Genomic DNA, 20,400 nt, shown 5'->3' with positions numbered 1-20,400 from the left:
CCCACATTTCAACTCTCCTTTAGTATAGAGGAAAAGTTAGTAATATTGAAAAGGCAATTAATTGGAAAGTGCAGGAGTCGATTTTGCAAAGGCATAGTATTCCTTATCTCTTGCATACACATAATTACTAAAATGTTTATGCACAGTTGTAATACAGAAAATTACTTTGGCTGATGAAGTTAAAAAAAAAATCTGAAAACTTTTTTCCTGTAATAAATATTATTATTAGGACATTTGTTTTTTTGAAAATAGTGCTAATACTTCAGAAAACTATTTTGGGACCAGGTGATCATATAATTTTCACAGCCAATACAAAAGAGAATGGTTGAAGAGGGACTTATAACTACCCTTAAGTTACAAGTGCTCATTTTTTTAAGGGTGGATGCATAAACAGGAAATGAATCATTGTTGTGACAACATTCTTCAGAAGAAACAGTAATTAGAATAATTATGATGCCTTAGTTCTAGTACATGTTCACGGAATAGTATGAGTGTGTTAAACTGCAGATTATGGAAGATGTCATCAATTTAGTCATGGATGATGCTTTTAAGTTTTCTGCCTCTGTTACTGCTTTCTTCACTGTGGAAGGCCTTGAAACATTAAAAGCTATCATCCATGTCTACTCACAGCTATAAAAAAATTGAATGACAGTATAAACAAAATAGCATTGTAATATATAATTAACGAACGGAAGGACTCCACTGTGGTTTATATTTACAGCTGTATCATTTTATTAGTAGATTTTTATAGGGATATTAGTATCATGCAGTATTGGTAGGAATATTATTAATACCAGTACCATTAGGGAATCAGGCAAATGGATAGCATAAGTTGTCTAAAATACATAGTTTTATAAAGTATGTGTATATATATGCAGTTTATAGAAGTATGATCCTGATTCTACAAGATGCAACGTGGTTATAATGCACTGGTAATGGAGTTTCCCTTAATTTTTTTTTTTTTTTTTTTTTTTACAGATTTGTGATTAAAGTTAGGAGATGTATTCTACCCATCTTTTTCTGGTTTTGGGAAGTTCAGTGATTTTGGTTTTCCTGTTTTGTTGTTGGGCATGTTTCATGCATTCATCTTTAGTTCAAAGAGTATAGGGTTGCTTCCTTTTTGGAGAGGTTCATTTAACATGAAAAACAAAGAATCGTAGAATAGAATCATAGAATGGTTTCTGTTGGAAGGGACCTTAAAGAGTCTAAAGTCTAGTTCCAACCCCCCTGCCATGGGCAGCGACACCTTTCACTGGATCATAGAAAATCATGCCTTTAAGTTAAAAATAAACTTATTACATAAAAGATGGGTTATTGAAATTTAGTACTTCAGAAGTAAGTTTGCAGTGTCTTCTTCCTATGTTGCAAATTCTGTGTAAATGATCTGCTGATAGTGTTTCTTTGAAGATGGTTGTTTTTGTTTTTAGAAGATCAAAACCTGAAAAATCATGTCATCTGTGCATCTTTTGTACAAAAAGCAGACAAGAAAAACTGCTCATATATATGTGCTCTGATAAGGTAGGGCAGATTATTTTTGACAAACATTCATTTCACTTGAGCTTTGAATCAAGCCCATACTACTTCACTTATGTGAAACAGGCTCTGCTGAAGCTGCTGTATCTTCTCTACTAGTAGCATCTTTATTAGCTGAAGGAAAAACAGTTGGCTCCATGCAGTGTCTCTGCTTTAACATTGACTGGTCTGTAGCATCAGTGCAGCTGAGACACGTTAATAACGTTAATACAAGTTTAGAACAGATCTTATAGAAGATTGGTGAACAGTACCATTAAGGAGGGGAAATGCAGATGTGGGACATACTTTAAATACTTAAGTCTTTAAAAAGTGTGTGAAAAGTGGTTTTGCTCCTCTTAGGTGAGTTCAGGGTTAGGGTGTCTTTTTGAATAATTTAAGTTTTGCATTTTTGTTTTGTTAAAATTTGAGCCCTGTTGCAGTTTTTTTTCCTATGCTATGTACCACAAATACAAAAGACTAAAGAGAGGCAGTTATTTCTGAAGTAAATGATTTTCTGTGGTAATGCACCTTACGTTATTAATTAATTTTAAATGCTGATTACTGGCCCACACTGAACTGTTCTGACAGCTCCCAGTTCTTTGTGTTTTACTCATAAGTATAGCTTTACAATGAACAATTGTAGTATGAACAAGATGGTTTCTGCCCATTTTACTTGTAAAATCTTATTTCACAGTAATGAATTTCTCTGGAAACTTGCTTTTGTTATGTAAATGTATGTAAATTAATTTTAAAACATAGCCTGTATATTTTGAAAATAAATCGTCCAAGCCTAAGTTTTTCATCTAACAGATGAATTTAATTTACTACAGGTAACACACCAAAGAAAAATCTCCTAATCTTAAAAGAGATTGTGGAAGGTTTGCATTATTATCTCTCTTGTTATGTGTCATCTATTACTTTGTGATTTTAAGGTGCATCTTTCCATGACGATGTGTGGACTACCAAGAGGATTCTTTTCTCTGTGCAAAGATCGTAGTGAACTATAGTACAGTCTGCTGTCACCTGTCAGCTCTTTTTAGATTTTTCTTTAATTTTTTTTTATATTGAAGTCCAGTGAAAGCAATTCTGTTACTGAATTTCACATAGTTTAATATTTTAAAATACATTTTTCTTTCTCTTTCAGCTTTACATCTTCCAATCCAGCCTTACAACATGGGTAAAACTCCTGCACTTCAAACTTGAAGCAATCTACAGTCAGAAACTTTGGTGTTTTAATAGTCCAAGATATCAGAACCTCTTCAGTCACAACTCTGACAGCTGTGCAAGAGAACATCCTTGATCCTTCAAGCCAGGCTTCAGATTCCTTTGACTCCCCTTTTTAGTCTTTGAGCATTGCCCATATCCCAGTTACAACTGCTGTTAAAAATCATAATTGTGTTTTGTTTGCAGATGAGTGAAACAGATAAAGATATAAAAGTGACCTTATGGTAGAAAGGATTATTTACATTACTGGTATCAAAGTCAGTATGTTCTCTCTCAGACTTAGAAGTTGCAGTCTTGCAGTTGACTAGTGTGAAAATACTAGTAGAAATAGTGAATATTTCAGGCAAACAGCACCAGTATTTTTATTACCATTTTGTATAATTAGGCTTAAGCAAGACAATTGTAAACACTACAGTCTGTTTTATAGTACAGGCTTCATGGACATTTCCAGATTCTCTTTGCAGTCTTAGTTTCTGAATCCTGAATTCTGAAGTTTTATTGTGTGTGTTTAAATATAGTGTAATTGAAACCTTATTGTGAATACTGGAATGAAGCCAAATGGATATTCCATCTTCCATACTTTGCTTAAGATGGCTTGAATGACATCTGTCCATCTTGGTGTATATTCTTAGTGAAGAATGATCTTTTCTGAGATAAATTCATTATAGGGTTTTTTTGCCTTACTTTCTTTTTTTAATAGACCTGAAAATAAAAATGTAAGACTGGCTGCCTGTCCTGGTGCTTTGCTTCTATCATACAGCTCTTTATTGCCCACTTACTGTGTGTGAGCGAAGCTGAAAAATTCCACATGCTGTCAATTTAAAGCTGGAGGTTTGCAGCATCTTGTGTGTTTAGTCTCCGGAGTTAATATTTTCTGCAAATTTAGTCCATTTTCTAAATATTAATCAAAATTTTGTTTTGGTTGCTAAAGGTTGTGATCTGCCTTCCTCACTTAACAAATTAATCTCCAATGCCTGAGTTTACAAACTGGAGAAAAAATACATACATTTTAATAAAAATGAAAGTAGCAGTTGTGGCTTCAAGACAGTGTGTTCTTGGTTTCCTTAACGAGAAGGCATTCATTCATTAGTACACCAAAATATCCTTTAAGCAAGAAGTACTTGACTGTGTGCTTCGATCTTACTTGAGCTCTGCAGAAAATCTTAATGTTTGGAATTTTTGTAACAGTTTCAGTGTTCCCAGAGCTTTACTAATATTTTCTTGCAATGGTACAAGATATGTCCTGTGTTGTGAAGCATCCTCTTATGGATCCTTGCAGTTGTGAAATAGGCACTCATGCTATATTACCTGTCATCACATGTTTTGTTCTCAGAAGGAGCAATCATCTTTGTGTTGAAGTTCTGTTGCTTCTCTCTTGTTTTCCTGTTGTGTTTATGAATGCTATGGTATTACTCTGGTAAGACAATCAGAAGCAGTTGTCCTGTAATGTTACCTTTCTTGTATCTTCACTTTGCTGGAACGTGGATCTGAAAAGATGGAGATACTGACCAAATGTGAAGGAACCTCTGCCTTCCTGATTGAAGCTACTAAATAGATGGATGGATATTGTTTGGTAGTGAAAAGTAATACCATAAATGTATTTGCAGCTCAGAAAAACAAAATTAAAAATGAGAAAATAGTTTTCTTCACAGACTGGATTAAAAACTCTTTTCTTCAAATCTAGCAAACAGCATTATAGGCTAGTGAAGCTGGAAATGGCCTTTTTTCTCAAACTGCTGGAGCTTTAAAACTTCTCAGACTCATTTTGCATCAAAAGACAGTTTACTTCAGCAGAAATTAATCCTGATTTATTTTGGGGTAAGCAAGGACAGAACATTAAGCCACAATATTTTCTTCTGTTCTTCTCTTGTTTCAAACGTCTGCTGTTAGAATTTTCATCTCTTAAGATACTGGTAGTTCTTGAATACAATACCAGCATCAAGCCATCTGGAGTGTTCATTTACAGTTCTGGAGAACGAGAGTTCCTCTAAACATGTTTTGTAATATTTATACGGTTTTGCAAAGTAGGTAAGTCAGCAGACAGCAGATCCTAGCCTGAATAGGAACATGCATAAGTTAGGTATCATTTCCTTAGAATCATCTTACAAAAGAGATTTATAGGGTATTGGATTAAAGAAACAGGTTTCATAGGTCAGTGTATTTAGCGTTTCATGGATTACTTTCAAAAATCGGTCTGTCTTCTGTGGAATTTAAAAGCTAGTAAATAATTTTTCAGTATTAACAGAGAACTCAAACTTTTCATAACGTGCAGTCTTTCTGGATTTTCTTCAGACAACATATATATAATAGTACATATATTTACTATAGTTTATGTAAGTATAAAACAAAAAGAAAACCAAAAGACATAAAAGGGGAAAAAGAATGCAAGTGGATAATGCAAGAGTTCTCACATCATTTGAAAGCAGATCTTTAGTAGTAATGCAAGGTTCATTATTACAAGAAAGGATTGTAAAAAATAATTGCTACCATGTAAGTCTCCTGAAATAGATTTATTGAGGTGTTTAACCCATGTAACTTTGAAATTCCACAGCCTTCACAAATAGTTCAAATGGAAATTGTACATATCAGTGCAATTAGGTACTAGTGATACCTAACAGAGTTTTCAAAATGATTCCACAAAATAGTCAGAAATTATGGTTTTATTTTAGACCAAGTGATCTTTACAACACTTTTACTTTTAAAATGGTGAAGCAGTTCAAATGACTTAAGATGGAGGGTGTCCTTTTAAATTATATTCATTTTGGTGTTTAAAACATTCTTTAAATAGCTACTAGCTCTAAAAATAGCAGAGCAACACTGAAGTGGCATGTACCTTATTTAAAACAAACAAACCAGTCCCTGCAAGCTAGAAAGATGTAGTTGGAAGCCAAACTCCTGGCCCCATATTCACCAGTAAAGAGAATAAAAAGCAACTTTCTAGAAATAATTCAGTAATAATGGTCTAAGGAATGTGACGTAAAAAAACTAATTTAGAATAGCTTGATGTTTCCGTGCTCATCTTATTTGTCAAAACACTCAAACATCTCTTGCTGCTGTGGAAGATTGCAGTTGTTGATACATTTCTGCTGTAAGGATGATGATCATATTTGAAGGAAAGCAAGGATAATCTTGCAAGAAAATTTTCAAGTCTTTTCAAACACATTTACTTGTTTTGAGAGTTTTTGTGGGATATTTTGTTTTATTGTGGGTGGTTTTTTGGGTTTTTTTTTTTTTTTACATTCCCATCAATTTTTTTTTTTTAATAGTAGTCTGAAAAAATCTGGTTGGTAGGATTTGGAGGCAGGTTACAAAAACATCATGAGGTTGTGATAGTCTCTTGGACTACTGCAAAAGGCAAAAAGGCCAAAATTATTTCTCAGGAAGATCATACCATGTCGTAAGGCTGGAGATGGATGTAAAGCTACAAAGAAAATCACTTACCAGGTAAGAACAAATTGTTGAGATGCACGAATCAGACGACTATGGTACATTCTGCTTAAGTTGCTGTATGTTCTGTTGTAGTCTGTACACTGACTTATGTCTTACTTTGTTTTCAGGTTTATGGTAGGCTGTGGTAGATGTGATGATTGGTTTCATGGTGATTGTGTTGGACTGAGTCTTTCTCAAGCACAGCAGATGGGTGAAGAAGATAAAGAATATGTGTGTGTGAAATGCTGTGCTGAAGAAGACAAAAAAATGGAGTGTTTTGATCAAAATGCATCAGAGACTCAAGTGAAACTTGAAATCCATAGAGAAGAAAAAACAATTGAGTGTGAAAAACTGGGGATGTCAAAGCAAACACCTGCTTGTAATCTGAATATAACAACTGAAAAAACAAAGCAAACAGAGGACACTGGGAAGCACAAAGTCAAAATCTTCAGACGGGTAAGTCTTATTTTAGTGTTTAAAGTTCTGTTAATTATTGAGGGTAGAAGGAGTTTTTTCCTAACCCCCTGTCATTTAAAATACCATGTTTCAAACATTTTTGTGAATTTAATTTAAAACTTCTCCATTATTATCCAGAGTTACTTCATTTTCTAACTGGCTTGACTCTTTCAAGATGATATTGCTAAACTCCTTACATTGAGCAGGGTTATGTGCACATCATACGTGTGTGTATATAGAAATGGTGAAGAACTTCATGCGTTTTTCTTTCAGATTTCTAAATACTTTTACAGAAATCTGTCAGTTTGCTGTATGATATAAACCACAGATCTTTTAAATATCTGTAAAACAGTATGAAAACAGTATTGTAGTTTTGATTGTTTTAACTTCAGATTGTATGTAGAAGAAAATGCCTAACGTTTTAATTAGGGCCTTTCTACTTTCTGTGTGTCTCTACTAACCAAAGGATAATTTGTAAGAGCGGTGAGATGTTTTTACTACAATTCTTTAGAGTCTTTTAATGTATAGCATCACAGTCGTCATAACTTAATCATCGGTAATCGTTTTTGTCTGATTTCTGAATAGTAGAATTGTAATTCTGACATTAAGCTATTACGTTTAATTTTGGTTTACATGTGCTTTCTAAACATAAGTGACTTCCTGTGGATGTGTGGCTAAAACTGGTTAAGGGATGTTCATTGGTATCCATGACCTCCTAAAATAACTGAAAACGTAGTGGTTTTCAGCACAGAGCTTAACTGCAAATTGTCAGTGATGTGTCTTTGGCCAATATTTCAAAGAGAGTGTTAAGCAATACTTGGCAGTAATTTGGGATACTGTTCAGTAATTTTTTAGAAATTACACAATGGTGCATACATCCAGGGAACTCATTATATGCTAGAAAAAAAAAATGGGAAAAATGTGTGATAATTATGTAGTGGTCATTGTAACATTCAGTAGCGTGCTAACATGTGTAAATGTTTATTTCAGGAATCTGGTGATGGGAAAAATGTGTCAGAGTCCAGAGACTCAGATACTAAAAAAGGGCAACATGTTCCTGCTCGAAAAGGATCACAAACTGCTATAATTCCTCGGCGGTCCCCTGAAGATAAAAATGAAAAAATAAGTAAAGAATCCCTTAGTGTGGTTGAAAGGTCCACGAAATCAGGTAGTGAGGTTTGGTGAAGTACTCCACGCTGTAATTCACATATTTGTACAGCAGAGGATGGTGACTTACTTCATAGTATCAGTTTTTCAAACCACATTCTGTAGTGCAAGTGATGGTGATGTGAAGAGCTGTTTGTTCCCATGATGTTTATGATCTTTGTCTCATTTCTTTTAAAATTTTGTTTAGCAGTTAAATGTTTCCTGTGTAGCTGTGTGTTTACTGTCAGAATAGTAGAGGATGCTCATGTAATCAGGAACGGGACAAAAAGTACACAAAGACATCTTTGTATTAAACTTTATTTCACATTGCAGAGAAATTCGAAATGCTCTTCCATAAAATACTGTGAAATATTTAACATACATAAGTGTTTTAATTGCTATATAAATTATACTTTGACTTACTGATGTCTTTTTCACAAATTGACAAGTAGTTGTATCAGCTAATTTCAAAGGGGAACATTATATTGCATGCTGAGGGATCAGATTTTCATCTAAATTTTATTTGAAAGGTTGAAGGGACATATTTCCCTTCCCAGCAACCTCTGTTCTCTCATAGCTCCCTTGCTCCCTTACAGGAAGCATTATTCTTCTAAGATCATGGTAATACAAAGTTGTTGTCATTTGAGACTGAAATCTCAGCAGCAAAGCAAGTGAGATTTTGTCTGAGAACTGTGTCTTTAACTGCTAAATTCAAGCTTTGAATTCTTGTCTAAAAAACAATAAATCTGCTCTGCTGGTCTTTCGCCAATGCTAATGCATTCTAGAAGCTCTTACTGGTGGAAGAAAACAATTGAAAAAGTTAGGGTTAAATGTAAGTCTATATGTAAGTATTGTATACTGAATGGTATCTTTTAGACTTCAAATACCTTGTTGTTCAACTTTGAAATTCTGAGTCACAAAGTAATGGACATCCTTTCTAATTGGAAATTGCATGGAGCGAAGTGAGTCTTTGATATCCATAAAGTAATTGAATTGTTCCAAAATACATTAATTGAACTAGAAGCTGACAAAAAGATTTTTAGTCATGATTTCAGAGTAGACCTTAATCTAAAAATAGTTTTGTAACAAGACAGGCTTGGAAGTCTCATTTAGGACAATTAGCACAAAATTATTAAGCAGCACATTTGACTTAATCTCCTAACTGCTTTGAATTATGCTTATAGTGGCATTGTTTATTGCTAATCTTGCCCATCACTTCCCTGTTACGGGACTGTGCTTTTGGATGATTGAAACTTTGCCAAAATGTTGCATGCCAGCAACATGGAGGTTTTCCATGTCCCCCGACCTCCTCAGGCTACATTTTTTTGAAAGGTTTTAGTCCAGTTCTTCATCCTCTTTCTGAGGAGGACACGAGCAAAAAAAAAGTATTGAGCAAATAAAGTCATTATTAGAGCTGCATTACTTAAGAAGCCTAGCATATGAATACTTTAGTTTGCAGCACAGAATGGCAAACAGCTGTCTCAGGTCTGTACTACCTTGGTGGTGAGGAAGGGGAAATCACTAATTTTGATGGGGATCATAGTGGCATTAATGAGAGAGTTGATACAACCATACAGTCTTCCCAACAGGAAAGAAAATCTTGTCTTTTTGTAGCTACTTGAAAACGTAGTGTTTGCTTCTGGTATTAACACATTTTAAGTTGTACTCAGTAGGTGAAAGTAATAATAAATATTTCTTTTTACCATCAAACCCTGAAGTTAGATCTTCGTCAGTCTTCAGTTGTTTCTTTTTTTCAGAGTAGAAAGTGAATGAATGTTGTTTATTTTCCATTGCTTTCATAAATAGAAGGCAGCTGCTCTAAATTAATGACATGTTCATGTGCTGAGACAAATGAGCTTTCAGTTGACACTGTGAAAATTAAAGTTTGAAGGAATTCGGTTTTTTGCTTTAATGATTTTAATTTGATTAGAAATGTCCATAATTTGTATTATTTATGACACAAACCTTAATTGCCTTGCTTAAGAGTGTCAGTTACCTGAATCAGAAACTGAGATTATTGTAATTGAAATAATTTTGATGGCTAACAGACACAGAAATGCTAAGTTTAATGAAAAATGTTATTTTAAAGTAAAGTTTAATATGCTTATAATATGTGATTCCCAATATATTATTTCTCAGTTTACTCATTAAAAAATCAATCTATGCTATTACAACAATTGAGGATCAAAAATCCTACTTAAGATCAAGCTAATAAACACTGGTCATCTTGGTTCAGTGTAGAAGAAAATACCTTAAGTCAAAGGGCAAAAGTCCTGTTTGTTTCTGCTAAGGAAGTTTTTTTTTATGGATTGATCTATGTAACACAAAATCCAAAACAAGTAATTAAAAAAAAAAAAAAAGAATCACCCTGTGACTCTCTTCCTTCTCCTTGAAGGTCAGTTCTTAGCGGTTTAAAAATAAAACTTCATGACATCCAGCAACAGTAAAAGTTTATATCAGTGGCTTGAGTAGCTTACAGTTTGTAACTGTGTGTTTTGGTAGGTGTTCATGAGAAACAAGAAATTAAGAAAAAGAAAACTGAGAAAGGATCTATTAGTGCAACACACGTGCCAGCTGTGCCAGCTTCCAAACCTTCTGCTGATCAGATAAGACAGAGTGTCAAGCAGTCTCTTAAGGAAATTCTGATGAAAAGGTAAATATATATTACTAAATCAAATTATTAATTTGTGTTTGTAATTATTTTCTTTTGAAAGGCAGAAGAAAAAGTACTCATTTTTTGGAAGCATTTGGTAATTTTTAGTCTTGTGTTCTCTCACAGATTGACAGACTCCAGTTTAAAGATTCCTGAGGAGAGAGCAGCAAAAGTTGCCACAAGGATTGAAAGAGAGCTGTTTTCTTTTTTTCGGGACACTGACTCAAAGTATAAGAACAAATACAGAAGCTTAATGTTCAACCTAAAAGATCCTAAAAATAATGTATGTATTATTTGTCTGTTGTGCTTTACAGAAATTCTTTATTTGCTGTAGATTAAAGGAACAGTCTTCTATGTAAATACATTATTAATCCTTTCACAAATTATCCTTATTGTTATTTTTTTGTAGCTTTCCTCATCTCTTTGTTGTTTGTCCTCTTGCACACTCAGTATTCCCTGTGTTCTTTTTTGCTTGTTCCCCATCATTAATTCTTCAACTTCTTGTTCCCAGTGTACTTTTTATAGTGGGGTTTCAAAGTGTAGTGGATATAGCTTGTCTAGTTTGTTTGTCTTTACCACTGATCTGTTGTTTGGGTGTCCCTGTGTCCCCACCCCCCGCCCAGCTCTGTGTTACTTGCTGCACTTACATTGTGTAGCTTGTCTCACTGTGCTTTTTCACACCCAGATTTCTCAAGCTTGACTTTCACTCTCTTTTCTGCTTTCTATGAGCCCATTATGCAACATCACACTCACCTCCTCAACTTCTCTTTTGTCCTTATCAGTTATTCTGATCAAGTTGCTTCGTCTGTAGTATTTTACTATTACAGTTAGCCAACTGTAAATTATATGAACAGGCTAACTTCTGTCATTGGCTTCTCTTTGCTCATACTGCTAAATTATGTGAGGAATTTTACCCTAGAAATTCAGTTCAATTGGTCAAGAAGCATAGACATCCTCTTTAATACTAGTTTCTTTCCACTGTGTAATACAGGGGATTTGCACCTTCCAAAAAAAAAAAACCAAACAACCAGAGTTACTCCTCCAATGGGCATAAACTCACTTTCTTGTTTGGAACAACAGTTAATTATATATCTGATCATTAAAGGTATATGTAGATAACATTCTGTTATGTAGAATAAATGGAGCACTGGAATTAAGCTTTTTATGTTATAAAATCTAGTATTGCTTCCTACAGTGGGAGATAGTTACAAACCCACATGATCCATATAGCTGTACAGAGTGTGTTGTATGTTGCTTCTGCTTTATTTCCTGCTGTGAGCTGATTTTGTCTTGATAGCAATAGTTAACTTTTCTTCTTTCTTCTAGATATTATTTAAGAAAGTACTGAAAGGAGAGGTTACTCCAGACCATCTAATAAAAATGAGCCCAGAAGAACTGGCTTCCAAAGAACTGGCTGCTTGGAGACAGAGAGAAAACAGACATGTGAGATTTGTCAGCTTACGTTGTTCAGTTGACTGCCTAAGCATATTTAACTTCTGTTTGCAGGTTAAGTGTATGTAGAAAGAACAGAATGTGTGTCTCCCAAAGCAACTGTGATTAAGGAGGATCTCTATAATTTATTTAGTATTCAAAACCCAAAGGGGTTGTTAGGACAAAAGTGAAAGAAGTGTAGTAAATTCCTGAAAGGGGGAGGCCATGCATTTTCCTTTGCCATGCAACTGTGTTGCTGCTTGCTCTTTCTTCTGTCTCAAGGGTGAAGGCTTCTTTGTCCTTATTTCCAACAAGATTTTAAAGCTCTAGCTGAAGCTTCGTAGACATCAGTTCTTTAGAAAGGGAGAGAGATCTCTTTGGACGAATCAAACCAAACTGGTGGTGTTTTAAAATTACATACTATCGAGCATGACAGTTCACCCACCAAGAAGTAAACCTGAAGCTGAAAACCTGATCTGCCTGTCTGAAAAGCAGTCTAAAGGGAAAAAAACCCCAAAATAAACCAAAAAACCAACAAAGCATAGGAAGTTTATTAGGTTAATTTGAGCATTACTTTTCTTGAAACAGAAAGTCACACTATGTTTATATCTGTGTTGACAGTTTAGAAGGAGAAGCAGGAATATGAGGAGCTGGTTTAAATTTTATAGAAAATGCCTTTTTCTTAGATATTAGCCTGTTTACTGACTAGTTAGTCCAATGATAATTAACTGCAGCTGCTTAGAAATGTCCAGTTTGGAGCATCAAGTTTTCTAGTTTACAAAATCTGGGTTTTTGTTGACAAAATTTATATGCCACTTCATAGAACTAAAAGGCACAAAATTTGGCTAGTGTTAACTGGCATGCCTTTTGTGTTTGGGTTTTATGATACTAGGAATTGTGGGTTATATCAGATGACTTCCAATAAAAAATCTTAATGAGTGTAACATGGAATAGATGGAATTAATCTTCTTGAATTCTGTGTGCTCAGAATGAATGAATGCTCAGTGATAGTGATTCAGTACAGTGAGGTGCTGTATTTGAGACTGCAGTTTGCATTGCAACATTAATTATTCCTGGTGTTTTTCCTTTTCTTTGCATATTGCAACTAGACCTGTTTATGAATCGACAACTTTTTGCTAGTTCCTATTATCTCAAAATTGTTTTGAGGGCCCAGAAAGACATGAAAAGTTTGTTTATTCTGTAGTTAGCCAAAGCCTGTCTTTTGTAGTACCTCTTTGTTACATTTAATTTTATAAACATCAATAAAATATTGAAAACAGACCATGCAAAACTATTCCACTGCTGTGAGGAACAGCTTCAAAACAAAAGTGTATGTTTCTCAAAAATTACTGAAGGGTCCTGAATATTTCAGAGAAATACTTTAGAATTTCTAGAAGTTGAAGTGGAATACAACATGTAAAATAAATAGCAATGTATCATTTGACTGTATTTTTTGTTTTCCTATTCAGCAAGACTTTGAGACTGCTACTTACTGCTGCTTTTTTTTTTTTTTAAGTTTCCCCAGTGTGCTCAAAAGTAACTGTAGGTATTTGGCAGAGAGATAAAGCAATCATAGAATCCTTGTTTCCTTATGAAACCAGGCTTAAAATATTGAGGACAGCCAACACAAACTGTTTCTGGTTTAAGAAGTAGAAATGTGCTTCAAGAAGCAATTTTAAAAAAAATGGTTTATGCTTTATTTTTTGCAACAGAGCAACGCGGCAGTGCTGATCAGAATTAGCATATCCATTACTTTAGGAATATATTTAAATGTTTTTTCGAGGTAGAGGATTAGGTTTATATACTAAAAAACAAGCTCTTGAAAAATGATACAAATCTATATGTACTTATGTCCTGCATTTTCCCTACTATTACAGGAAAACAATGATGCTTTTTTTTTCTTTAGCCCTTGGAAAATCAAATTACCTATCTTTAAATTTAGTGTTGAAGGTCTGCTTTATAACTTGTTTAAATACATGCCTGATAAGTATTTGCTGCACTTCAGAACTGCTGCTTGTGAGTTTGCTTTATGAAACTACTTGACACTTGCAAAATATGAATGTATTCTTTCTTCCCTAGAGGGTTTCCTAATTGCAGTCCTATTTTCTGTTGTTGCATTTGTGGATTTCCAAATTGATATTGTATGGAAGTAAATATACGCAACTTCCTGTTTTTACAGACAATTGAAATGATCGAGAAAGAACAGAGGGAAGTTGAAAGAAGACCTATCACAAAAATTACTCACAAAGGAGAAATAGAAATTGAAAGTGAAACACCAATAAAAGAACAAGAGGAAGTCATGGAGATTCAGGTATAAAAGAAAACATGGCAACACAGTGTATTTAGTTCATAGATAATCTGATTGTAAAGTGATTTGTTTATGATTTTGTTGTTCAGATCTGTAATTATATGCTAGGTCTGTTTTGAGTTGAATTTTTCTTTTATCCTTACTGACTTTCACTTCTGGTCCTGGTGGTTTTGTTTTTTCTGTGTTGTCCATGACTATATGATGAATTCTGGCAATAGTAGAAAATATTCTAAATCTTACCTAAAAGATATTTAGGAATTAATTCCTTTAATGCATTTGTAGTTTTTATGATAGTCTTTTAGGCTGTACAACTGAAGACAGCTTTACGCCTGAAGAGAAGAAAATACCATAAAATATTTAAGCAATATGAATAGCAATATTAGGAATATTAACAGAGTAAAAAAAGGCTAACTGAAATGTGTTTGACTTTTCTTAGGAACCTAATGTGAAGTTGTTTGAGAAATCAGAGGAAGCTGAAAAAGATAAAGTAGTAAATGAATCTGCGTCTCCGGACACCACAAGTCAACATAAAAATCATCTCTTCGATCTTAACTGCAAAATCTGCATAGGTGATTTTGAAAAGCATGTCAAAATAAATACATCATGCTTGTATAATGCTTTTGTCATAAATCTCAGTATACCTCAGGAATGTAAACAATTTTTTTCCCTAGTTTGCTGACAGAGATATGGAAGCAGTGTTTGACATCATAATTTACAAAGGAGACAATATTAAAATGATTGGCATAAATGTGTCTTCTATTTAAAAAAAACCAACCCTGCAGAGAAAGGAATCCCTTTAATGGGTGTACATGCTATTGTTGATTCCTCATTTCTTTGTCGTATCCCATTACAGTGGCAATATTTATGTATAATATGGTATAAATATATACAATATATACATTTATACATTGTATATATTTATACACTATTATACATAAATTTATACATTGTATAAATATGTATAAAATGTATCATTTCTTTATCCTATCCCACTTCAATGGCAATATGTATTTTTGGTGCATCTTCCATGTCTTCAGAGGAAGTCCTCTTTTGTTTCTTTAATAAAGAATAAAATGCATTGCAATTCATTCTCTGCAGGCCGAATGGCACCACCTACTGATGATCTCTCTGCAAAAAAAGTGAAAGTGTCTGTTGGAGTTGCACGGAAGCAGTCAGACAACGAGGCAGAGAGCATTGCAGATGCACTTTCTTCAACGTCAAGTATTTTAGCTTCAGAATTACTGGAAGATGATAAGCAAGACTCATCAAAATCATCATTCACACCTCTCCCAAAGTAATATAATCTGTAGAAACAGTACTTTAAAATGAAAGACATTATTAATCTTATTAAGCTATTATAACTAAAGCTCATTTTATTAATGACATTTCAGTAATGCATTTGTGTACTTGAAGTTGTCCACCTCTTCTTAGGAATGGGGTTCTCTGGAGTAGACAGTGCTATGCATTTATATAAATAACACTACATATATTGCTATGATTACAAACTTCTAGTTACCTCATTTTCTTCTGGGGAAAAGTAAACTACCTTATGCTTTCTGGTGCAACAAGGCCTAAAAAGGCACATGAGTTCATATTAAACAAGTCAGGATAAAGATTTAATATGATATGTGGTATTAAGGAATGTAGTATGTTGAATGAGGGGATGTGTGTGTGTTTGTATGTGTATATGTAAAGCTAGGGAATTTGAGATTGCTCTAAACAGAGCATTTGCACTGATAAATCAGGCTAGTTTCAAATCTCAAAGCAACACTTCTCTAGAAATGACAGTTAACAGCAGCTTGTTCGACGTTTTGTCATATTTGCTGTAAGCTCTCTTTTCATTTTGTTCCACTATACTTTGCTACCCACCAAAGAGGGAATTGCAATTTATGAGGCTGTTTTTTCTGGTTTAAGGGAGGGGTTTCTAGAAAAACATCAACTCCCTAGTTATTTAGAATTGACCAGACTTCATGCTGAAATTCTGCTTTTATCAGGACAGTGGGATCCTTTACTGAGGACAGTGGACTTTGTTTTTTGAATAGCTCGCTGAAGATTCAAAGAAGTAATTTCTAGTGCAGGCAGAAAGAAATGTAGGTTACTGTGTTACTGTAACAGCAGAACATCTGGTACTACTGGGCGGCTGCCTTAAAACTGCTAATAGCATGCCTAGAATATTTTGATAACATCACGTTGGGAAATGTTGAAATGTGGCTGTAACCTTTTCCATGAGGAAACCTTCAGATTGAGAAACTCTCTCCTGTGAAATTACTTAAGTCTTTCCATTTATTCTTTGGAGCTGCTTTGTTGACAAAACTGAGGCTTTTTTTTGAAGGGGGGAAAACCACTGTTTTATACAGGTGATGATAGTGGAATTGGGAGGAGGTGCTGACAGACCTGTGGAAGTGATATGTGCGTGAGAAGAGATGAGGAGCCAGCTTGTGGGATGAAGGGAAGGGAAGGGGGATGCAGGTATACAGGTGGTGGACAAACAGTGTCGAAACAAAAAAGTAGGAGCTTGGAAAGCAGGGTGAGGAAAGACCAGCAGGCAGTATGTCTCTCCCCTCCTCTGTGGTAGAGAAGATCTTACTGGCTCTGCAGCACCTATATGTGTTTGTGTGTCCTCTTCAGTAGCATTTAACTCTTGGACGAAATAACTTTTCCATTCTCAAAAGATACAGTGCTGAACTAATGTGCTGCTACAGGACTGTCCTTCCTGTAACTTTTATCTGCTCCACTGGAAGATGAGATACATGTTTGTCTACCCGTCTCTTTTCATTGACCCTCAAGTATGCTTAACTGGAAAAGAAAATTCTTAATGACATGTCATTTCTTTTACAAACAAAATATGATTTACATTAGCGTGCATGATATATCATGTTCTAAATAAAGTGGGTTTTTTGTCTATCGTTTTTTTAGGTCAGAAACACCTGGTACTGTGGAATGTGAAAGTCTGTTTCTGGCACGCCTGAATTTCATCTGGAAGGGTTTTATCAATATGCCTTCAGTGGCAAAGTTTGTTATTAAGGCTTATCCAGTTTCTGGCTCTTTTGAGTATTTAACGGAGGTATTTATATTTACTGCAAAGAATGAACAATTCATTTATTAACTTCAGTGACTTGTTTACCTTGTAGGCTAATAATAGTATAATGGTGAAAGGCAGTGAAACATGATCGTTGTACTGAGTAAAGTATTTGTGGGAGGACATAGGTTAGGGTATGTATTTGTAAGTAAAGTATTTTTCAGTTTGTCCTATTGTTCAGCAGGACTCAAGTTCTTTGATATATTTTAAGATGTTTTGTTCTCATCTCACAGTAAAATCTTTCTTGAGGATGATCAGCTGTATTTCCAGAGATGGTATTATAAAAGTTGAACTGTTTTTTATAATGGAGCATCTTCTATAGTGTAAAGTAGCACGGAAAGATAGGACAGAATTTGCTACTGAAATAACCACCTCAGTGGCATCCATTTTCTGAACTAGGGGTGAGAAATTGTAGCTCAGTTTTGAATTCAAAGAAACAAGTTGATGCCAGTTTTTGGAAGCGAAGCATCTACTGGTGGTTTCTGTTGACAGTATGAGAAGTCTTTTCATCTTCTACAACAGAAACTTGTGTAACTTTTTTTTTTTTTTTTGCTTGTCTGGTGGCAATTCTGGTCCTAGCCTTCCATTGTAAGACTAAATTGTTCTTTAAAAAAAAAGTTTAGGTAGTGTTTACTTCAGTGCTTGAGAGGCAGGAAAAGGATGCAGTTGCTTATAATAGTTGTCTTTGTGACATAAAATAAAGCTCGGAGGGCTCATAAGGCTTAGTGTTACTTCTTGCCAGTGACACAGGATGCATCAGCTTTCTAATTAAAAGGACTTAGGTCTTCTATTAATGTTATTGTCTTTGCTGTAAATCTTCAGTGAAGTGCAGGGCAAGCAGTACCTTTTAATACTAAAGGATTGTTTTACAAATATGATGTGCTTTTCAAAACTCTTCTGCTTTATTTCAAAAAACTATTTTTCCTTAGGTATTCCTAAATGATTATGAAGGTCTGTTTTTGTTGCTTGTAAATAGTGAACTCTGTAATATCCAAGAACAGATTTATGTCTATATATACATGCATGTGTAGGTTGTTTTCCTCTCATAATTAAGATTTTGAAAGTTATGGATGTGGGGCTTTCATAGCAGTTTGATCTTACAGATAACTTGAGTGTTTCTGGAGCGCAGTACTTGTTTGCAGTTAATGTTACTGAAATAAATAGCTTTGGGGAAGTGTAGATGAACAGTATCGAATGATAACTAATTTAGTACAGATCATTGACTTTGCACTAAAAATCTTAAATATCCAAAATTTAAATTAATTTGTTTCTACTGTTGTAACTTCTACTGATATTTTAAAATTATAATTTAAGAACTGAAAGAATTAAGTATGTTTTGAATATATGAGGCAGATACTGGATGAAGGATTTACCACAATTTTTATGTTGGATTCAGATTTCTGTTCTTTCTCATAGGATTTACCGGATAGTATTCAAGTAGGTGGCAGGATATCTCCTCACACTGTCTGGGAGTATGTAGAAAAAATCAAAGCTTCGGGGACCAAGGTAAGAATTTTACATATTGAAGACTTGCTGGTTAACATACATCCCAGCTACCCTAATGATCTTTTTTTTTTATTTTGGAACATATGTGAAATACATGACATGTTAAAGATAACTGACAGTTATATTGAATGGGATGGATGGCAGCTGGCGGCGTTTATTTTCTTACTATCTAACCTTAACCTGTCATTTGCTGTTGGAGAATACTTGTATTCCTTTGAGACAGTAACTCATCATGAGTGTCTGGACACCACTTCACATGTCTTAAGTGTTACCCTTCCGTTTTGGTACTGTTACAATATGCAAAGCCATCTCTGTGGTCCTCAGCTGAACTTGTCCCACTGTGTGCAAGTTGTCCTTGTATGGGGGAACCAGATAGGGTTCTCCAGATGCTGTCTCACAAGTGCTGGATAGAAAGGAATAATCTTTTCCCTTGGCGTGCTGGCTGTTTCCGTTCTGACACCCAGCATGCAGTTGGCCTTCTTGGCATGGATGCATTGCTGGTTCATATTCAACTTGTCCACCAGGACTCAGAAGTCTTTTCCAGTCAGTCCCCCAGCCCGTCCTGCTGCGTGGGGTTGCTTCATCTCAAGGTGTAAGATGTTGCATTGGCCTTTGCTGACCTTCAGAAAGGTCAGCCTGTTGTTTTCAGCCTGCTGAGGTCCCGCTGAATGGCAGCCAGCCCTTCAACATATTGACCCCTGCCCTTGATTAGGTGCCATCTCAGTTTTGCAGGGGGTCTCCCATCCCATCTTCCGGGTCATTAAGCAAGCCAATAAACAGCATCAGCCCCAGCATCGACTCCTGAGCTGGGCTTTGGTCATAGCACTGGGATCTGAATAGTGGTCTTCCCCTAGTATTAATGGCTATCTTAGACACAATAGACTACAAAATAAAGCTTTCTAGTAATGTTAAGGGTGGGGAGGGGAATAATTACTTGGAAGCTGGCACACTTCCCTAAAACTTGTTATTTAGCTGGCTAATAAAATGTTGGCTTTTTAGTCATGCACTGTAATTAATTTTTTTTTTTATACTAAATGTTCTTTATTTGTTTTCTTCAGTTTTCCTTAATTATTTTTGGCCCTGTTTCTGCTCCTTCTGTCTCCTCTGTTCTCTGCTTTCTTGGGGAGGCTTTTTTTCCCTCCTCTGAACTGTGCTTTTAAATAAAGAGCAGTTACTAAAACAATTAAAATTTCATAGAAGAATGTATCTGACCATCGTATTCTCTCTGTTTTTGCAAACAGGAGATCTGTGTAGTTCGCTTCACCCCAGTAACTGAAGAGGATCAGATATCCTATGCGTTGTTGTTTGCCTATTTCAGCAGTAGAAAACGTTACGGTGTAGCAGCCAATAACATGAAGCAAGTGAAAGATTTGTACCTCATCCCTTTAGGTTCCTCAGATAAAGTCCCACATCATCTTGTGCCTTTTGATGGGCCTGGTAAGTACAGCTTGAAATTTGGAACTTTATTATCATAACACTACTTAAAGAAGTTTACAAAAGAAATATAAGAGAAATTTAAATTTTAAAAATGCCGACTATTTTGTTCAAACATGTAATGAGTTTTCCATAGTATTATATTGGCTTCCTTGAAAATACATTATTTTCCCTTTGTAAGATTATTCTGATACTTTATTGAAAAAATTACTGTGCATAACT

At 34.8% G+C, this 20,400-nt stretch overlaps 1 protein-coding gene across 8 annotated transcripts in view; it reads left to right on the top strand.

Annotated features, from left to right (window-relative positions):
* The window catches only part of PHF3 (PHD finger protein 3), a 65,275-nt gene that overhangs the window by 27,541 nt on the left and 17,334 nt on the right, over positions 1 to 20,400 (top strand). For all 8 annotated transcript variants that reach the window (XM_074819837.1, XM_074819829.1, XM_074819836.1 and 5 more), the window contains 11 exons: positions 6,294 to 6,621; positions 7,612 to 7,789; positions 10,270 to 10,420; positions 10,547 to 10,703; positions 11,747 to 11,863; positions 14,031 to 14,162; positions 14,596 to 14,728; positions 15,258 to 15,453; positions 17,076 to 17,223; positions 18,655 to 18,744; positions 19,986 to 20,181. In XM_074819837.1, the coding sequence (XP_074675938.1) occupies positions 6,294 to 6,621; positions 7,612 to 7,789; positions 10,270 to 10,420; positions 10,547 to 10,703; positions 11,747 to 11,863; positions 14,031 to 14,162; positions 14,596 to 14,728; positions 15,258 to 15,453; positions 17,076 to 17,223; positions 18,655 to 18,744; positions 19,986 to 20,181 (1,826 nt within the window). The remainder of the gene's footprint in view (positions 1 to 6,293; positions 6,622 to 7,611; positions 7,790 to 10,269; positions 10,421 to 10,546; positions 10,704 to 11,746; positions 11,864 to 14,030; positions 14,163 to 14,595; positions 14,729 to 15,257; positions 15,454 to 17,075; positions 17,224 to 18,654; positions 18,745 to 19,985; positions 20,182 to 20,400) is intronic.

This window comes from Strix aluco, chromosome 3, assembly GCF_031877795.1.
Source record: "Strix aluco isolate bStrAlu1 chromosome 3, bStrAlu1.hap1, whole genome shotgun sequence".
NCBI lineage: Eukaryota > Metazoa > Chordata > Aves > Strigiformes > Strigidae > Strix > Strix aluco.
The sequence above is the reverse complement of the archived record's forward strand: the minus strand, read 5'-3'. Positions and strand labels throughout refer to the sequence as shown.